This window comes from Tinamus guttatus, unplaced genomic scaffold, assembly GCF_059628265.1.
Source record: "Tinamus guttatus ecotype Peru unplaced genomic scaffold, ASM5962826v1 Tinamus_guttatus_pri_ptg000211l, whole genome shotgun sequence".
Taxonomy (NCBI): Eukaryota; Metazoa; Chordata; class Aves; order Tinamiformes; family Tinamidae; genus Tinamus; species Tinamus guttatus.
In genome coordinates, this window is record NW_028288745.1 from 9127008 (window position 1) to 9146611 (window position 19604).

At 37.9% G+C, this 19604-nt stretch overlaps 1 protein-coding gene across 2 annotated transcripts in view; it reads left to right on the forward strand.

Moving 5' to 3' along the window:
- Positions 1-481: 481 nt before the first annotated feature.
- Positions 482-19604, forward strand: part of BCAR3 (BCAR3 adaptor protein, NSP family member) — a 43617-nt gene continuing 24494 nt past the window's right edge. Inside the window, exons 1-2 of one of the 2 annotated variants that reach the window (XM_088524524.1) lie at positions 482-923; positions 8925-8964. In XM_088524524.1, coding sequence (XP_088380650.1) covers positions 550-923; positions 8925-8964 — 414 coding nt within the window. In that variant the 5' untranslated portion in view covers positions 482-549. The remainder of the gene's footprint in view (positions 924-8924; positions 8965-19604) is intronic. The other variant, XM_010216134.2, reaches the window with a different exon arrangement.

A 19604-nucleotide genomic window follows, 5' to 3' on the forward strand; every position in this document is an offset into this window, starting at 1 on the left:
GCTCCTGCCTTTATCTCTCGGTCAGAGCCTTTTAGTTTATAGCCTGCCAGAAATATGTAACCATTTCTCTGCTGGATTTGCTACGTGAACAAGAGTATTCAGAAACAGATTTTTGCACCAGCAGTGCCAGCTATTGGATTTAGAAATGTATTCTTACAAATTGAGCTGTAGATTCTCTCTCTTATTTTTGTCAAAATGCTTTTAAAACTTTTTTGTTTGTTAATGGTTGGGCTGAACATGAAGTCCTCAAACTACAGCTGTAACGAAGCAAACTTCTGCATTTTTTAAGATAAAAAATGGACAATGGCTCGAGGCTTACATTTGCATATGTGCTCAAATGAGCAGCTTTTGTGTTGTGACTCTTTGAATTTATAGAAGTTCATATAGATGTGTATGAAATGTGTGATTTGCAAGCAACATGACTGGCCTGTAGTACAGGTTACATGTTGAAGTATCTGACTGCCTTAAAAGAAACAAAGTGGAAGTTCAATTCTAGGTGCTTTCATTAGTTATGCTGCTTAATTTCCATTTAAATAGGGACTTTGATTGATGTGCCTTTTTTTTTTCTCCCCTTTTTTTTTTTTTTCTTTCCCAGAACCAAGAATGATAGCTGCAGGGAAATTTGCAAGTCTTCACAGAAATATCCCAGTGAACCATCAGTTCTCATTAGCTTCTTCCATGGACCTTTTGACCAGCAAACCCTCTCTGGCTGAGCATCGTGCAGATTCCTTTCAAGATATCTCTATCCATGGCACTCTCCCCAGGAAGAAGAAGGCAACGGTTCCCATTAGGTCCTGTGACATGTTTAGCCACACAGGAACTCTGCCTTACACCAGGACACACCGGCAACAACCGTCTTTTGTACAGGATGCCATAGAAGAGCATCCTTTACAAGATGGGCAGAGCAACAAACTGCACATCAGGTACTTTGTAAAAACCTTAATTTAGATATGTGTTTAAATGTTCAGTTACAGACTCAGGTCTTTATTAAAACTTTGCATGATAATGGAATTTAATTTATTTTTATTATTATTTTTATTTCTCTCTCTAATGCTCTGTTTAGTTCTTCATGGAAAAAGCCAAACCCAGAAACAGTTTTGACAAACAGCCTTTGTGATAGTTGGGAGGAAAAAAGGGATTTAAAAAGTTTTAGGGATTTTGGGAACTCCGTTTCTTTTTTCTGCTTTTCTTCCCCCTGCCGCCTTTTAGCCTATTGACTAGTTTAGACTTCAAAATCATTTTCTTTATGGAAGAAGATCAGTCAGTACGTGGGCTGTTAAGTACTCATGCCTTTTTAAAATATCCATTCTATACAGTTGTTTCTGTGCAATGTAGGGATTTGGATTTTGGGTCTTTTGACATCTGTGTAGTTCTTGAAGACCCTGTGGAACCCAAGGTTGACTGAGCCAATGGCAAATGATGCCATTAGTAATTCTCATTTGACTTCCAGGTTATAATGTCCCTGACTCTTGAGAAAGAAATCCTCACTCATACCTAGCTTTTCTTTCGGGAATCTCTTATCATCACTTATACTTCATTCCTCACAGAAAAGAAATGAACTTTGCAAATGTCTTTGTTCTCATATTTTGGTCTATAAAATGGAAAATTGTTCCAACTGACACAAGAAAAATGTGGTTTGATACAGTGGATCAGTTAAAGGGACAAAAATAAGAGAGAGAATGCTAGGCTGCCTGGGTGACGAGAGTTTGAGAAAAGTTAACCAAATGAGAACTTCTGAATTAGGATTTATAGTTTTGCTGTGTCCTTCATAACAAGATTTGTTTTGTTTTCAAACCTTGTGAGGGAAGGACGATTCTAAATTACAAGGAGTTGCGTGTGCATATATATATATATATATATTTTTTTTTTGCTTATGGCAGATGCAATCAACCTTTCTTCTCTATTTTCCACCCTATTTGTGTAAGAAAAAAGGGCATTAGTGTATTTAGTATTCCTCTGTGTCACTGACTTATGAGATATGCCTGCTTTCTGCTGTGGGAACCAGCTTTTGAACATAATTTGCTTCTTTGGCTTTACGTACTTTAAGAGAACATGAGGAGTCAGGACTGCTGTCATAAGAAGAATATGGCAACAGACTGTGAGGTTTTATCATGGGTCTTTTCAAGCCAATATGTCACTTCTTGAATGTCCTTGAGGTAGCTTTGCACCTTTTATTAGTATATCTGACAGCACATGCTAAAAAAAAAAAAGGGGGACCAAGTCTGATACGTCTGGTAAGCATTTAGCTCTAAGTGGTGCAGTATATATTCTAATGCTTATGTTCACATTGAAATAAATTGAGACTAATTTTGTAATGAAGTGCATTTTACCTTGTTGGATTTTTGGTAAAACTGTAACATTTTGGTTACAGTGTAAGTGCTGCTGGTGAGATGGCTGTAAGAGCTTTGAAGCTCTATGTATGTATCTGTTTAATGCCTATAGTGCCGCATGTGATTAAAAATCAGACCTTTTTACTAAACATAATCGATGGATTAAAGAATTTATATAAGAAATGCAACATTTGCAGCAAAATAAAAGTTAGTTTTGTCCTTGCCTGCATGTGTGTGTAGTATGGCACTATCTGTAGAGCAGAGCTTTGGGTGTTTTAGGAGTCACTGTGTGGTCACACGTTTGCAGTAAACCGCTCTCCTCCCTCTGCTGAGCCTCCCGCAGGAAATGCTGAAACACCATCTGCCAGAAACCATCACTGCCACTTCTCCTACTAATTAAAATTTTCAAACAAAGTTGACATTAATTTACAGTGCATGTTTCCAGTTCTACAGGGTAGTTGTGAATTTATGCCATATTAAGTCTTGCATTTAAGTCTTGCTGTCTTTTCAGTAGCCATTTCATCTCCTCACACTTGCAAAGGCAGGTTTTGCTGAAATTCCATTCTTTGTCTATACTGACTTTTCAAATTAGACTCACTGATAAACAGTAGGGCTGTGGCGTTGGCACTGGCTTGAACTCAAAATACTTACCCCATTTGTCCAAATTATGAGTAATGGCCTGGATGTTTTGTTATAACATAGTTTCTCAGAGGTTCTGACACAGCAGCTGGTGAGAATTATTTTTCCTATTTTTAAAGTTTCTTGTTTATTTTTTTATCTATTTAGAAGTATTGAATTGTAGCTACAGAACTGTAATCTTCACCTTTTCTTCTCAACAGCTGTCTTCATTCTGCATTTTCAAGCCATGCAAATTCCTGACTATTTCAGACTTGGCTGCAAAGTCATCCTTTTCTTTTTTTCAGATAGATAAGGTGCTTGTGTTTAGCTGTGCCCAAATCTTAATATGTGCAATTCATACTTACATTGTTTTAAACATATTTTAGGCAAAAGAGAAAGAAATGTTGGAGAGTGTGTGTGGGGGGCAGGGAATGAGGGGTAGGAGAGAAGATAGAGGACATAGGAAGGGGCGCAGCAGGGTTTGGGGTTTGGTTCAATGATTCTTTACCTGTGACAGTGTGCAGCCCAGGAGTTATGATTCCTGCAGTGCTGACTGAATGTGGCTCCAAATGATGCAAATGTGACAACCTGTAAACCAAAATGTAGTTTATAGACTAGTTCTGACAATCTTTCTATATCTGCTAAGAATAAATATCGTTTTTGTAGTTCTGTAGAGTTTAATTGGTGTATAGAATTTTATATTTAGCCAGACTTTAGCCTCTGAGTTTGAGTATTAGGCAGCAGAGGTTTTCTGTTGTGTTTGGCTGTTTTTCCCCATCATTTCAGATAAAGCAGTATCAGCAGTGGACTTTCTATTGTTACTATAAAGGGTTAGTCTGGAGCATATTAGTTTATCTGGACATTAAGGATGTTCTGTACCTTTTTTCCCTTTCTGATCTCCACTGCTCTGCGCTTTTAGCTATGTGAGGTTTGCTTCCTTCTCCTTGCTGAGTTGAATCTTGAATAACTACAAGACTCTGAAGTGTTGCCAGCTGAAGGTGGAAGTGAATGGGTGAAATAAAAAATATAGAGAAAAAAATACAAGGAAGTTCATAGAAATGGTGACCGTTTGGAATAAGCTGTAGTCTTGCTGCCCAACTGCTACTTTTACAGAATTTTAACAGTTCTGTATAAGGAAGATTTATGGAGAGCTTTTAAGAGAAGAGTTTTGGCTCCGTGACCCCAAAGTCTTAAGGAATGTAAAGGAAGAAAATGGAGATGCCTAGTCTGAGCTTACGAAAAGTAGTGAGAGCACTACTGTATACTGTTAAGAAGTAGAATTTACTTGGAAGAGGTAGAAAAATTAGGGCAGATTTTCTTCTATGGTAGATTAAGTGAAACAAGTGGAGAGATGTGAAAGGGTTGAAGTGCTAAAAGCAAATGGTTGTAACAACATTATCTCTGCAGGAGCCTCCTAACAAATATGAACAAGTCAAGATTTCATTTAATTTCAGAGAAAATAGTGCTGTGTCTTTTCTTGAGTTTTAATTACTGCAGAGACCCTGCTGCCTGGTGTGAACTGCAGGTCATTACCCAGTTAGTCATAGCAGTCTGCACTTGTTTCCACTGGTGCTTGAATGAGTCATGCCCATAGTGATGTGCAGCTGGAGGATGGAGGGTGCAATGGCCTTAGGAATGTTGGAGCGTGTGTAAAGTAGAAGCTGCTGGAGGGCAGCTTCTTTTTTTTTCACTCTAGTTTACGGTACAAATAACATTGATCTGCATTACATAAATACTGCCTGTCTAGCGTGTTCCAGCTTGCATCTTCATACCTGAATAGATGTGCATTTCTTAAATCTACATAGATGGAGAGATTGCAACGACACAAATTGAAGTAGCATTGAATCCCAGCTGGTCTTTTTATAGCACTTAGGTCTGTTTGAGGAACTGTGTGACATCCTGGTGCAGTTTCAATTTCTCAGGCTCTGTTTGAGCCTGTGTTATCTTCACTCTGATTTCTCAGGCATCAACCTTGGCACTGTAAAGAAGACGGTTTTGTTCAAGGCCACTCTTCCAGTGTAGTAGAAAGGAGGAGCTTTTGAAAAAGTCTTCAGTAAAGGTCACTTTATAATAAATAAATAAATATGCTTTTATAATTTAAGTGTTAGCAGACTAGAGAAGATAACTGGCAATGTGCCTTAATGTTTTGTTCATAAAAATGCAGAGCAGCAGTCTGAGCTACTACTTTAGTTTCTGTCAGGGTAAGAACACATATATAGGAGCTGAATGATAGCTGAGGATTTGGGCATCTCTGGTAATGCTGTTATGTCTATAGTTAAATTTGTTTTAAGTTATTACGATTAATTTGTAAGCATGACTGAGAGGTCCAAGGATGCCAAAGGCAAGCAGATGCTTCGTATGGCTTAGTCAATTAAGGTGGGAATGTTTGGGGATTCTTTGTGGCAGCAATGGTGAGACTAGGTAACTTACAGTTACTGAAAGAAGGAGAAGCCTTTCATAGAATCCTCACTGAAAGATTAAGGGATAACTGCTTAAAGCACTTTATTGCAAAGTGCTAGAGAGTGACGGGACCAAGCATGGAGTCCGCAGAAAAAGAAAGGCATAGAATATCTAACTTAACTGAATTTTTGACTGTTCTTCTGCATCCCCTGAATTGAACAGCTTCTTTTGGGGTTGAACACTAGAATTCCTCTTTTCGATGGCAGGATGGAGTATAAGTACATCATGACTTTATCAAGAATTTGAAAAGAATGACTAGTTACTCATACTTCAGTGTTTTCTTTATTGGACTTTAGTGTTTGGTTGTTCATTGTCTTCAAATCAATGCATGATTTGAAGTTTTCATAAATACACTTAATCTGTTCTTACCAAAAGTATGGTTTCAGTTGCTTATAGGGTTTTTTCTTTTTACCTACGGTTACTGATGTTGTCAATGTAAAAAAGTAGTTTTTAAGTTAGTCCCTCATGTTTGGCTGCCACTTAGGGGTAAGGGAAGCGGAAGAGCATCTCCTGCAATAACATCCGTATTCTATTCCCTCTCCCCACCTGAGTCAGCTTTAGTGGTCCATGTGTTTTGTGAGCTGAGTATTGGTTCTTGTGGTATTCAACAGTATTAGTTAAATGCTCTTGGGCAGTCACTCACAACCAGTATAACACGAAACTCTTCAGGTTACAGCAGGTTTATATTGATGAGAGAGGAGCAGCTCTGCATTTTCTGTTGTCCTTCTGTCATACTTTGGTAGGGTTGCTGAAGCTCCATGGCAGTTCTCCAAACTCTGTGTATTTTCTTGGCAATATCCACAAGAAACCTACACATGCAAAATATACAATGCTCATAAGAATCTTGTAGCTGGGCTGAAGAAATTGAGATAATTTCCAAGGACTAATAAGAGAAGATTAAAGGTTTCTATGTCTACAAGATTGGCCCGCAGAGAGGCATTTCCAGATGTCACTGGAAACACAATTATGTGTTTCTGGTCAGAACAGCCTCAGAGAAATGGAGGTCAAGACTGTGATGACTAATTACTTTTTTTTTTTTTTAATAATGTACTGTTACTGGAGGAGTATTTATTCTGCTACGGTTTCCACACAATCAATAGAGGACTTTGACTCTTTGCGGGGGATGGTATAATAACATGTTATCAAATCAGATGGTGTTTTTTTTGTTTTTTTTTTCCAGACTTACTGCAAAAAATACTGGAAGGATATATTTTTTTTTCCATCCTTGCCCCTTGAGATGAGGTGATGCTACCTGGATTATTTTGACTAATTGCTTATTATTTGACATTATTTGGACTAACTGCTTTATCTCCTGTTTCTCTGCTTATAATATGGCAGTCTGTGGTAGAACTAAGTTACAGGAAAATTCAGTAATTAATCTTTACAATTTGTTACTCCTTGCCATTAAAAGTAACCATATCTTGAAAATAACCTCAAAAAATTGTGCAAAGATGAAGGCTCAGACAGGAAGGGAAGGTGGGGAGTGTAAGGGAAGCCCTGGTAGGAAGAAGGTATCTGAGGGTAAGAGAGTTGCAGCATGAATCTCCTCATGCATAACTTGTGCTAGGAAGCAGTTGCAGGGTTTCCAGCGTCGGAGTGCGTTACGGCTTTTTGGACAGGCTATGCAAAAATGTGATAGTACCTATGGAGAGCTTTGTTACACCATTCGCTCTCTTTCCTGTGCCAGGCTGCTCTGCAGGAGTGTCATTTCCACACGCAGCCACGGGTGAAGTGGGCAGACTGGCAAAGTGAGCAAATGAACGGCTAGGCTTGTTGCTGAGGTTGGTTCTGCACGTGCTGCCTTTGCAGTGCTGCCTTTGCAGACAGGCGGCCCGTGACCTTTGCGGTGCTCTCACACCCAAGACAAGTGAATAACTGTGCAGTTTTTCAGAAGCATTCAGCATTGCCATGATTTGCCTGTGTTCATTTGAATGTGAGCAGATTTTGGCCGTGTTTAAGAATGGGATTTTTTTTTGTAGTCAAATTGCTTGTTGTTAGGAAATAGAACGTTTTTATTTTTAGCAACTTCCTTTTCCCTCTGTAATTTCATCCTTGTTTTTTTCTGTTATCTTTTACATATTTTATATGCATATGGTTACCAACCTTCTCCTTTTTTGTATATTGGCTATAAAAAGTTTCAGATAGACCAAATTCTATTTGCACTAGATTTGGTGACATTATTCCTTTTAACTTAATTGTGAATGGAGTTTGACCCATGATAAATATCGTGATAATGTGAAGCAGCAACTTATGCATAGCCTGGACAGCTGAGCACCATCACATTTGGAGAATCTTTAGAGACAGGGCATAGAAGCTGGAAGACTCTGCTTTGCCCCTTTATTTTGTGCCAGCTTAAATGATGTTAGGGGACAAAACTAAAACCTTGTGTAAAACAGTCGCATGGTTTCAGCAGTTACATTTAAATAACAACATTGAGCTTAGAGGCTCTGTCCTGGGTTGGTAGATTCTAGTAACCCAACTTCTATGTATTTGAAGCTACTTATTAAGTTTTCTATGCTACATCATCATAACAACCTCCATTGAACAAGATTCTGTTTCTAGATTCATGGGATGTGTGTTGTCAGTGTGACAAACTCGGTTGCCATATCAAACCCCTGAACCCTTTCTAAGTTGGCAAGGTTTTCAGTGTGCTAGGTACTTGCATGTTTGCAATTAAGGCAGCACAGTGTATGTCATCTTAGATTGTGTAGAAAACATCCGAGTCTATGCCACAAATTCTGTTAACCTGATTTTTTCAAACAAAAACAAGTATACAAAACCCTTTATACACACATGTTTATTTTTATTCTTTTTTTACAGAAGCAGTGTAGTTGATCACATGCCTCTGCTCTTAGGCTTTTGTGCCTTTGGGAATATTTGTCACTGATAGGTATAGAAAACTTGCAAAGAGATCAGTTATCTTTAAAATTGGGCAATGGCACGATTGCCTGGTTTTCAAATAACCATCGTGTTGAAATTACGATAATTTTGAGAAGTCTCTAAAAGAGTACAAGAACCATACTTATTTTTCAAGAAGTAAAATTACCTGTGCTTTATTTATAAGAAAAATGAATATTTACTTCTAATTTTCTTGTGTTACCAGTGCCATTTCAATGATACCCTCAGAAGTAGCTTAAATGGGAAGTCATTCAAGCAAATAAATACATTTAGAAGCTCTTGGGAGAGTTCTCCTTTTAATTTATTTGAAACGCTTTAGGTTGTATGTAACTGTTGTAAATGTCATTTTCTGTAAGATTGATTGTTTTCACTTTGCTTAAAACGCTGTGGTGAATTTTAGTTCCCAAATGAACTGCTAGAGATTTCACTACTAACCTTCTAGAGGTTTATGTATTCATCGAAAGTTAGATAGCATAGACTATGTTGCTATAATACATGAACTGTTTTAAACTTGGATTTAAACTTAAATGCCTCTCTTCATTACAAGAAATACATGGACTTACTATTTTTTTTCTTTTTCTGTGTCCTCCTTCCCTCTTTTGCCCCATTTTCTTACAGAGATCAGAATATCCTGGATCCTGTGCTGGAATATGTTAAGGTATGACACCACATCTTAACCTCCAGATATTCTTTTGGCTATGTAAGCAGAGTTGCTACAGCTTTTTTGGTCCTTTTTAGTCAAATAATGCTTCTGTCTATATTCTGGTAGAGAAGCTAACTGTATGCATCAGGCTATTTTCTGCACGCCTCAGTGATACCTGTAGGCATTGTGCTTTGGAGATATGTTGTATTTCGATATTGAGGCCTCTTTTCAAGTTGATGCTGACTAGCTATTAGCTTGCCTTTGTTAACGTTAAAAGAATCCCTATTTCTTGTTTGTGTATTTTGGAAAAGTAAAGGGACCCATTTGAAAAGACAAACCTAAACCTAAATTTTTGATTATCTTTTGAGCAATATTCTTACTAAAATTGCTGTTATTTCATCCCTCATCCAAAATACTATACCTTAATAATACATCCATTAATTCATAAAGAAACGCTGTTCAAATTCAGTAAGAAATCTGAGTGTATAGGACAGTAGTCGTGGATATTTTTCAAGGGACTTGCTCTGTCCTTTTACTTGCTCTTTATAGAACATAAAACCTATCTGGGATCCTGGCAAAACTGTATGTTCTTGGCTTTTCATTTGCACAAGAGAGCTTTGAAAAAAAATCTTAGAATAAATAAAAAATAATCTGGAGCATTCATAAATTTTATTAAAAAAATCAAACTTGGATTGGCAGTGTAGGAGCTTAAGAAGAAACCTTAGGGATGTGATTCCATCCTGAGAGTCTCTTGCAATGTGATGTGTCTGGAATTTGCAGTGAATTAGTACTGTTCCTCATGGTGAATTTAAAGAAATAATATTTTTCAAATCCTTATAAGAATCTGGCTTATAAATCATGTCTCTCTACAATGAGGTTCTTTAATTGTTGGGCTTTTTTCCTTCCTTTTGGGAGATTCTAATCCTATGAAAAGTACCCGATAAAGTCATATGCTGTATTTCTGTTGTTAACTGGAAAGTATTGCTATAGCTACTCATGTGGACTGTCTACGTTTATGCTCTAGGTTAGAGTTCAGGCAAGGAAGAGACTGGGAAGAGACAGTAGCAAAAGGTTGAAGAGGAAATGCCAAAGTCAATAGGGAGCTACTGCTAGAATTTCCTCTGTGGGTATACGTAGCCTAGGCAGCCAGAAGTTAGGGCTCAGGGCTCATACAAGGAGTAAACTGGGCAGGAGTAATGCAGTATTGAGAGGGGACTACCAAAGGGAAATGCCAAGCAGTAATTGGTCTGGAAGTTTGGAGGGGTCCCCTACTGGACTCTCAGCTTAGGGTTAGGTTGGACTTTAAAGTTAGGATATGGAAGAAGAGAAAGGGAAGAGCAGATCTGGGAGGCGTATGGAAAAGGGGCTGTCAAAGGACTCTGCAGGCTCCTGTTGGACAACTGCTCTGAGCACTGGCTGGCTCAGGCGTGCAAGGGCCCTGGCCTCACTCCCAGCCAACTTTGGCCTGTGGCAGGGTGCCTTCTGAGCCAGAGAAAGCTGAGAGCCTCCGGAAGAAGGGGATGCCAAAGGCAACAGAGGACGTGTTAATTGCTGAATTTAATTTACTCTGTGTCTCGCGCTATTCTGTACAGAGCACGTTTTTTAATAACATGGCCAAGCAGAAGGCAGAGCTTTCATTTGCCTGTTCATCAGTATGTATGTCTTGTCTTGTTGCAGCAAGTTTTCTTTTATAAATGTGTTTTCTGATCTTTTCAGCTCTTGTAGCAGAAACTCATCTTGGACTCTAGTCAGTAGCTGTGGTGCTAAGCTTAGTTAGGAAAACTTTGATGTTGGGGAGGAAAGCCTGGGGAAGAGAAGCTTATGAGGGCGAGAAGGCAAGAGACACCCTCAACTTCCTCTTTCAGATTTTTTTTTCCATTTGCATCCCTAGCTTTAATGAGCTGCGAATTGGTTTGAGCCACAATCAAATGTCTTGAAAGTAGAAATTCTGCATAGGGAATGCTGGGTTCCGAAATCACACCTTCAAAAAATATACAGAAATTACTTTCTAAATATAGCCTCCCCAGATCTTTTGGCTGTGATATTTATGGTTACTGACAAAACTGGTTCCATTGTTAGTGATGTGGCATTACTAAACAAAATGATCGGTCCTCCAAATAAAGGAGGACTTCTATCAATTATTTGTTATCAGTGTGCTCTGTCCATAAAGCATATACTTGAATTCAGTAACAAAGGGGTCTTGGAATTTTTAAGTGGATCCTAAAGTTTCATCAAGAATGTGGTCATTACCTTCTATAACTTACGTTTATAAATTTTCCAGCTCCTTGAATAAATCATGCTGGCAGTGTGAAGGCAGGGGTAAACTAGTAAGTTGAGTAGCAACTCCTCCTTGGGTTGCAAAGTTTAAATGACAGTTTTCTGTAGCATCTCACTATGTTTTTACCAACATTTCCATTTGTCTAAGTCTAACAGGAAACATAAATATGTGAATTTAGTCTGACCAAATGGGCTTGGTGCTTCTTGGGTGGTTGGGTTTTGATAAGTGTCTGTTAAGTGATGGCAAAAAAGAAATAGCTTTAAATGGAGAAGAGATGGTAAGAGAAGACGGAGAAAGCAACAAGAGCACATTTGGTTAGCACCTCTTGCTCATTAAGGATTTTAAAGTTTTGAGAGATCCATGTGCCTGATGTGCAGGAAAATATAAGTGTGTTGACTCTAGGCAGGAAATTGTTGAGTGACTGACTGAAAACACATAAAGTTGAATATTAAGCATCTGTGATGTATCAAGTATATAGCAAAGGAAATGCTAGAACAAGCTAATTGCACACCAAGTCTCTATTGATTCTTGTCTCATCTTTTTATTCTTAGAAGAAAGGCTTGGGCTTAATTTAGCTTGAATAAACTGCATTACCTTAAAAGTAGTACACGGTACAAATTTAAGTACTACCAGGATGGTCAGTATGTTGGTAACTCTACCCAGGAGTTGCAGTCCCAAGTGAAGTGTGCTAATAGTGCCTGGCTTTTTTGAAAGATGCAGAATTAGAAGCAATCAAACAGGAGCCATCCTTGGAGCTGAGGCACGCTGCCAGGCTGCACACGCATGTGTTGTCTCCTTCCATTTCAACACAGGCACCTGGTTTAAAAGGAAGTTTTAAACAAGGAAGCTGGTCGCAGAGGAGATCTTATAGGTACACAGATGCAAATGAGCACCTTTTCTGCAGGGATGCAAACATGCTACATGTGTTTGTTATGGGTCCCATAAGAGAGAAGTTGAACATTTTGTTCAGAATGTGCTTCTGCTGGGAGGAGAGCAATGGTTGTTAAAAATTGGATGCTACTGTAAATAGGATGGGGAGAAGTCAGTTAGTTATGTGGAAAAGCAACATGGTTGTTTCTTGACTTAGTTTGCAGTATTTCACAGCAAAGAAACATCCCAGTGATGATCATGGCAGCAGCAACTGCAAGCAGGCATTGTCATAGAAGGCAGAGAGACTGTTTGGAAGTGAAATAAATAATTCCTTGTGTTTTGAAATACTCTGACCAGAGAAAAGGCAAAATAAATCAATTTTCCTTCTGTTTTAATTCTGTTCAAGACAGAAGACAGAGTGCAGTGATTATGGAATTAATCCTCTGAAGACATTCTTTTAGAGAATGCTCTCTATAGATGCACTATAGTTTCTAATACATGAATCTAAATTAAAGCTCACAAGTGGCAGTTTCGTGCATCTTGAATATTGATGTATTAGATCATTCAGTACATAAAGAGAACTAATTATGCAAAGCAAGTTCTAAAGGGAAAAAATGTACTGATTTGCTGGAGTCTGAGTACTGAAGTGTCCATATGACTTCAACCCTTCCTTTGTCTTCACAGTGCTGCTGAAACCATGGTCACAGTTAAATGGCTCTTTCAAGAAACCCTTTTATGGTAGAAGGGAAAACAGGCCAGACTGCTTTGAGTCAGGCTGCTAAGTCGTGAAAGAGATTTACAGACACAATAGCACGTTGTGCATTCTGTGAGATTTTTACAAGTTTTATGAGCCAAATAATAGATCCATTGGTAGTCTCAGCAGGTTCCTCCTGTGCCCCAAGTCTGCGATCCAGAGAACAAGCTCAGCAGGGGAGTAAGGATCAAATGCTGACAACTTTGAGTGTGTCAGAGAACTTTTGTGAGTTGTTTTGATCATATTCATATGAACTAAATATAGCTTTCCATCCCGTTCCTACCCATGGTAATTACTTTAGAATCTTTTAAAGAGAGGTATGTACTGTAATCATTAAGGCTTTCTCTCAGGGTAGAAGAAAAGGAAAAAATGCATTTCCCTCTTCCTTTCATGGAAACCTTGCAAAGTATTTTCTGTGAAAGTGTGCTAATAGCTACAGAGATACTCATTGGCTTGCTGATGATGAGTACTGCTGTGTCTGGAGAGTTTTGGAGATGCATTTTAATCCGTTAGTGGAGGAATTGCAAAATTTATGACTGATTGTCTGCTGAGCATGGTCATGGGGGAAATTTATATTTAGATTTGGTTTTGAAAAAGCTGTCACTGGTGTAAGGAAGTTACAACTGCAGAAAAAATAAACATTATTCCTTTGTGAACCAATACCCTCTTCTGCTGAAGGATACTTGTTTGTTTCAGCCCTGTACTGTTCGTTTTACCCTGCTCTTATTCTTTCCCAATTTAGTAAGCAAACATTCATGTTACTATTATTTATGAGGGCCTTTGTGATTGCAAGTGAAAATAAAATTTTGATGATGTTCCACTGAGCTGGTCTTGTCAACAGCTCTGCAAGGTAGTGCACTATTTGCGAATTAACTCAGCTTCAGGGAACTTTAATCACGTGATGAAGGTTATTGCTGCAGAGCTGGTGTGGCTAATTGCATAAATTCATCAAATTACAGATGCCAAAAGTTTACATTCCTTTTTTTTTTTTTTTTCCCCCAAATGACGAAAGATCTCAGTTGTTCACTTCCCTGTACAGGTTCTGTCAGGAATTGTGATTCTTTGCTGACATGGAGCTGCTTGAACTATACGTGTGTGTAGATGACCATCATCTTCTAATGGATGGGCCAAGAGCAGAAATTGGGAAGAAAACTATCACATGAGAAGTGTGCACATATGGATAGGTCTGGGGGGTTGGGAAAATCTTAGCGTGACAAGTAGCCATGATTGGGAAAGAATATTGAAAAACATTGAAACTTTATTGAAAGGACCCTTTTTAGTCAGGGAAATGTATTCGATAAATCCCCACTCCAGTGCCAAGGTCAGTGAATGCCTCTGAGCTGCCGTGTAGCACTCTCCTGTGGAGACTTGCCTGCGAGATGCGAGTTAGAACTTGTGAGCAGGAAGGCTGTCAGTTTTTTGCCTTGTTTGTGCATGTTATACATTAAGTAGCTGAGCTTGGAGGAAGGCCTCACAGAGTAAAGCACCTAATGATTACCAGGAGATTCCTTTTAAAATATAATTTTATTTATTTATTTTGCAACTGCAACAGAGACAACAGCATTAGGTGGAATGTATTTTGATAAGGGGAAGAGGAATGTGCCTGCAGGGCTGACTTTCATTTTACACATTTCTTTTTGTCATCATGCAATTGGCATCCAAATAGAAGATGCTTACTCATACCAATGATGGTTTATTAAGAGATTATAACATTTTTTCATGTTTGTTTACTTAATAGAAATTTCAGTTTCACAAGCACCATTCCACAGCAGTCCTCCCTTGTGTATAAGCACTATAATTCATAAAGACATCAATGTATTTAAATTAGATAGAATTAACAGAATTATTATTTACCTGTCTTCTCAATGAAAAAAGTCTTTAGTTTTGAGCCTTGAAGGGTAGCTGATGGTTGCACATTGCCCTCTGCCGCATATCTGGAGAAGGACACCATAACGGTACTTAGCAGTTTTGTCTGTTAAGAATTATATTTTTCATGATATTTTTAACTATAATAGATTTGGCAATATATGTAACTGTAACTGGCCTGGTTGTTGGAAGTTGCTTGCTTTTTCTCTGGACACAAGAATGGTGAAGAATTTATAGAAGTAGGTCCTGGAGAGAACTTGAGAAATTCTTTGCTGGGATGTCACCGAGATTGTTAGAATAGATGTTTTTCTGATTTGTTCAAAACCTGTAGTAGAAGAAATTGTATAACCTGCCAAGATAAGTTGTCCTTTCCCATGTTAGATTAGTCTCATCAGTCCTTTTGTTGTTGCTGGTGGGAAAGGTTTTCACAATATGCAGTGTCATCTTTGTTGCAAATACAGGTGTTTGGGTTTAAGCCATCTGACTTCTCTTTATTTCCTTGTTGGAATTTTCTGATGAACTGGTGTTTCCAGTAAATACCCATGCAGTATGATGGTACAATTGCACAAGACCGTGTACTTTCAGACTCCTGTTCTAATTTATATTTTCCTAGCAGAGGCATTCCCCAACTGGGCTGTTCCTGTTTGGGGAATTCTTCTTTTTGTCCTTTCCTGCCCCCCAATTTATGAATCATCTGACTAGCTCTAGGATCCGTTTGGGTGTTGCTGCTGTTGTTTTTGTTTTAATACTGAGAATAATTCTGAACAAAAGGAAATTTGTGTCTTTATGAATGATAAATGAATGAATGATATATGAATTCAGTCGAGTTATTCATGGTTTTTGAATTATTCTGGCCTTTCTTGTGAAGTCTTCTAGCAGTAGTTCTTGCATTTCCCTGATACTGAAATAGGCTTAGGACGTTTTGTGTATGGGGCATATTTTGTAATGCTTGTTATGTTTGGGGTAAATCTAAAATCATGATTCTTGTTTGAGCACATGTATTTATTCTAGTGACATGCTGCAGATTAACTTTACATTTATCTTGTTATAAATTCGACCCTGTTAATGACTGCCCTTTAGCTTGTATATATTTTTACTCACTAACTCCTGAATTCTGTTTCATCTGTAATCATCCAAAGCTGCTACATTGACTGAGATTGCAGTGGCTGAGCTTTGAGCTGAAATCTTGTCTATAGAATTACAGTGCTCTAATTTCCATGGTACCAGTATTAATACTAGTGCAAATAATTACTTGGTAATTTCAGTATTCTGGTGAGATTACTAACTATTGCCAAAAACATACCTGGTCTACATTTTCCAATTCTGTACTAACACTAATGTAGTGGACTCAAGGAGCAAAAAAGCATCTTTGTCTGTCAGATGGCATTACCTGCAATTCCATCTTATTCCAAGCTTATGGAATTCCAAACTTATGGTAGGTTGTTGTAGACATATAAGAATGAATATAAAAGATATGGGTTCCACATAGAATTTTAGTCCTTTTCATGTGAGGTGATTGAACCATTAATAACTGGGGATGTGACTGCAGTTTATGTACTGGGTTTGGTTTTGATGTTTTCTTAATTTTTGCTGACCTCTATCCTATCATTTTTTTCTCTTTTCATTTTAGGCTATTACACTAAGTAATCATTTTGGGCTTTTAGCCTGTCTTGCAGTCATGCTTTTAAGGTGGTACTTGCTGATGTGTCTTAGTGCTTTCCATAATGTTGAATATGGACTAAAAGCAAAAGTTGACTGGGCCATGAAAATATTTACACTGGAATCCTTCGTAAGGACTCCTGCCTGCAGTTGGTTTTGTAATGTCTGTAAATATATTGTGAACCACAAGGAGGAGTGACTGCATAGCTTGTGAAAGGCAAATTACAGATGGTACAGAGATAACACTATCTTGCACAGGTACAGATAGGTGTTTCAGATAGCATACCCAGAAGGCCTTTGCCTCCTTTCTCCTAATTATTTTTTTTATTAATAAACTGCTGAAAGGGGAACCAAGATAAACTTGCTGCTTTTAATTCGATGTTGTCGAAGTGTGTTATAAAAAATGTGGAAAAGAGACTGGTCTCTTGACATTCATACATGCAGGTAAAGACTGAAAAACTGAGCTCTGGCAGAGCCTAAATGACTTGTGGGTTTGTTTTCAGAGTGTTACACATCCAACATGTCTCTCTTGTTAAGAATATGAGGTTTTGGAGGGTATTTGGGAGTTGTAGATAAACGGCTGATTTTGAGGTGCCTCCGCTTATTCTGGTACTGTAACAAATATTTTTTATTCTTGAATAACAGCTGGGATTGGAGTTACGTGAGGCAAATAAAACACTTTGGCAGCACTGGGAAGGCTTTCAAACACAGGAATCTGAAGTTAGCAGTTTTCTTAATGGGTCTCTTTTATAGGCAAGAGAACTCTTGTACAGATTCCAGAAAGCTAAATCAGCAGGAAAGAGAAGAAAATACGAGCCAAAAATCATTAACTAATTCTGAATAAAAGACAGTTAGTGCCTTCTTCCATTTTTCTTTTCTTTTTCTCCAATCTAAGGAATAAATAGAAGGAGGAGAAGGCATTACAAAATCACTTTATATTTGTACGCTACACAGATGGTCAGACAGAAGATGGAGCTCATGAGTACGTAGACCTGTAGGTAGGGTTGATAAAACTTGCTGATAAGCTTCTTAAGAGGAAGTTGGCTAGAAGGAAAACTAAGCCAGAGTTCAAATGATGTCTATAAAGTTGGTATGTTTTAGTTACAAAAGATTGATTTTTCAAATCTGGATCCAATTTGGATGTTTTAAGTGCAAATGAGGACCTAGTGGGAGGCTTTTAAGCAGATTGGGCACCTCTTGTAGATGCAAATCTGTATTTTTAGGTGAGTCAGATTTTCAAAGGGATTTGTTCAAACAGCATTGAAAATTAAGTAGATACAGGCTTGGTTTCCTTACTATTTTGTACTGCATCTGTAGCATATTTCCAGCTTTGCCTTGTGGGCTGTGATAGAGGAGGAAGAAATTATGTTGACTTCTCCCATACCACACCCCACAATGCAAACAAGTGTCATTAAAGCCACAACTCTATCTATTGACTTATGATCAGGAGCTGCACTGACATCAGCCTGCACAAAGTGGGGTTAGAGGAAAGAACAGGAAAGAGGCAGTGGGACATTATGTACATATAGATGGATAGGAAGGATGAAAGTAAATAGTAGTGTCTATAATGCCATTAATTTCTTACATTGTGGTCCTCCCCTTTCTTCCATACACTTTACACTTAAAAAAACAAAGGAAGCTTCCCAAGCAGAACTTTGGTAGAGCTGATGTGCCCATTCCTGAGGATTCAGAATGAAGTAGAGCTTTGTTGGGGTGCTCTTCATGCAGACAAATTGTTTATCAGTTTTCCCTTGTTTCCTGACATCTTCCTCACATAAAAAGTTACAGAGAAATGTGTATGAAATCAAAAGTGTTGTAGTCTTAAGGTTTAGATGTTTTGATTAGTTTTTTTTTTCTTTCAATTGTTATTCATAGTGTACTTTCTTACAGCCTTCTAGCTGATGTCATTTTATAGCTGTAGTCATTCATAACCGCAGATTGCATATATGTGCTGTATAATCAGGTGACATCCGTATGCCATGTGGTGTCGTTAGTTCTGTTACAGCGAAGGTACTCTGAATTTGCTGCATGTCATACAAAACCAGATTTAGGCTGTCATGCCATGCTATCTATTTTTTATATTTAGCTTTTTCCTTGGAGTAACTGCTTTCATTTGTTGAGGGAAGTCTAGAAGAATATCATTGTATTCTACTGAATATTGTTAGGCTTCTTAAATACTCCGTTTGTTGAAGTAGTTCCAATTATAAGCGGCAAGTCACCAATTCCCTCATCTAGTTTAGTCTGAAATGATTCTTCTGTAATATGTAATCAGACTTATACAATTCTGTATGTAGTATATAAGCACTTCTGTGAACAAGAGCACTATCCGGTGGTTCAAATTAGTTTTTTGCAGATTATTTTGATGACCTGAGACTGCTTGTGAGTTAAAAAGTAGAGTTCTATTTGTTATCTGTTCCCTTCAGCTGTCTGTGCTGTTGCCATTGAAGTGCACAGATTGTGTCCATAATCAAGGGAATATGTTGAATGAATATATCCTTTGCTTTCTTTGCAGTATATCCTTTTGCTCTCAGTAAAAAAACAAACAAACAAAAAAAACACACACACACACAAAAAGGGAGAGGGTGAGGAGAATCTAGGTCCTGTCAAAAAGGTTTGGGAGGCTAACCAAAATCCATGTTTTCGGTTTTTGGTTTTGTGGAAGCAACTCTACTGGGAATTATGTCATTAGACCTAGACCAATAGAACTATACCAGTAAGTATTCTTTGGTGAGTGAGTCCTACAAGAAATTGGAAAACTCGTAGGTCTTTCTGTAAGACATGAATGTACATGTGAAGTGTTTTGAGGGCTAGGGAAATACATGTGCTTTAGCTAATGAACCATAGCTACAGTTGGGTTGGTTTACAGTTCAGAGCTTGCTAAGGTAGGAACGCCTGAATACCCAAAGGAACTCTCTGAAACTTATTTCTAGTTCTTTTCAGGGTATTGTCTTTCCACATTACTACAACAGTCCAGGCAAAAAATTCCAGTTCAACTTTTGGACTGGGAGCTTTCTGAATATCTCAGTCCTTCTCTTCTCCTACAGGCTACCTGCTATGGATTTTCTCAAAATGGAAAAGAACTAAAAATAAATTAAATGTCCTGCATCGTAGAATAGAGGAAAAGGAGTGACATTTTCACATTTTAAATATTTTATTAAAATATTTATATATTTTATATATAAATTTTATACTTATAATATAGATGTTTAAATATTTACTTATTTATTA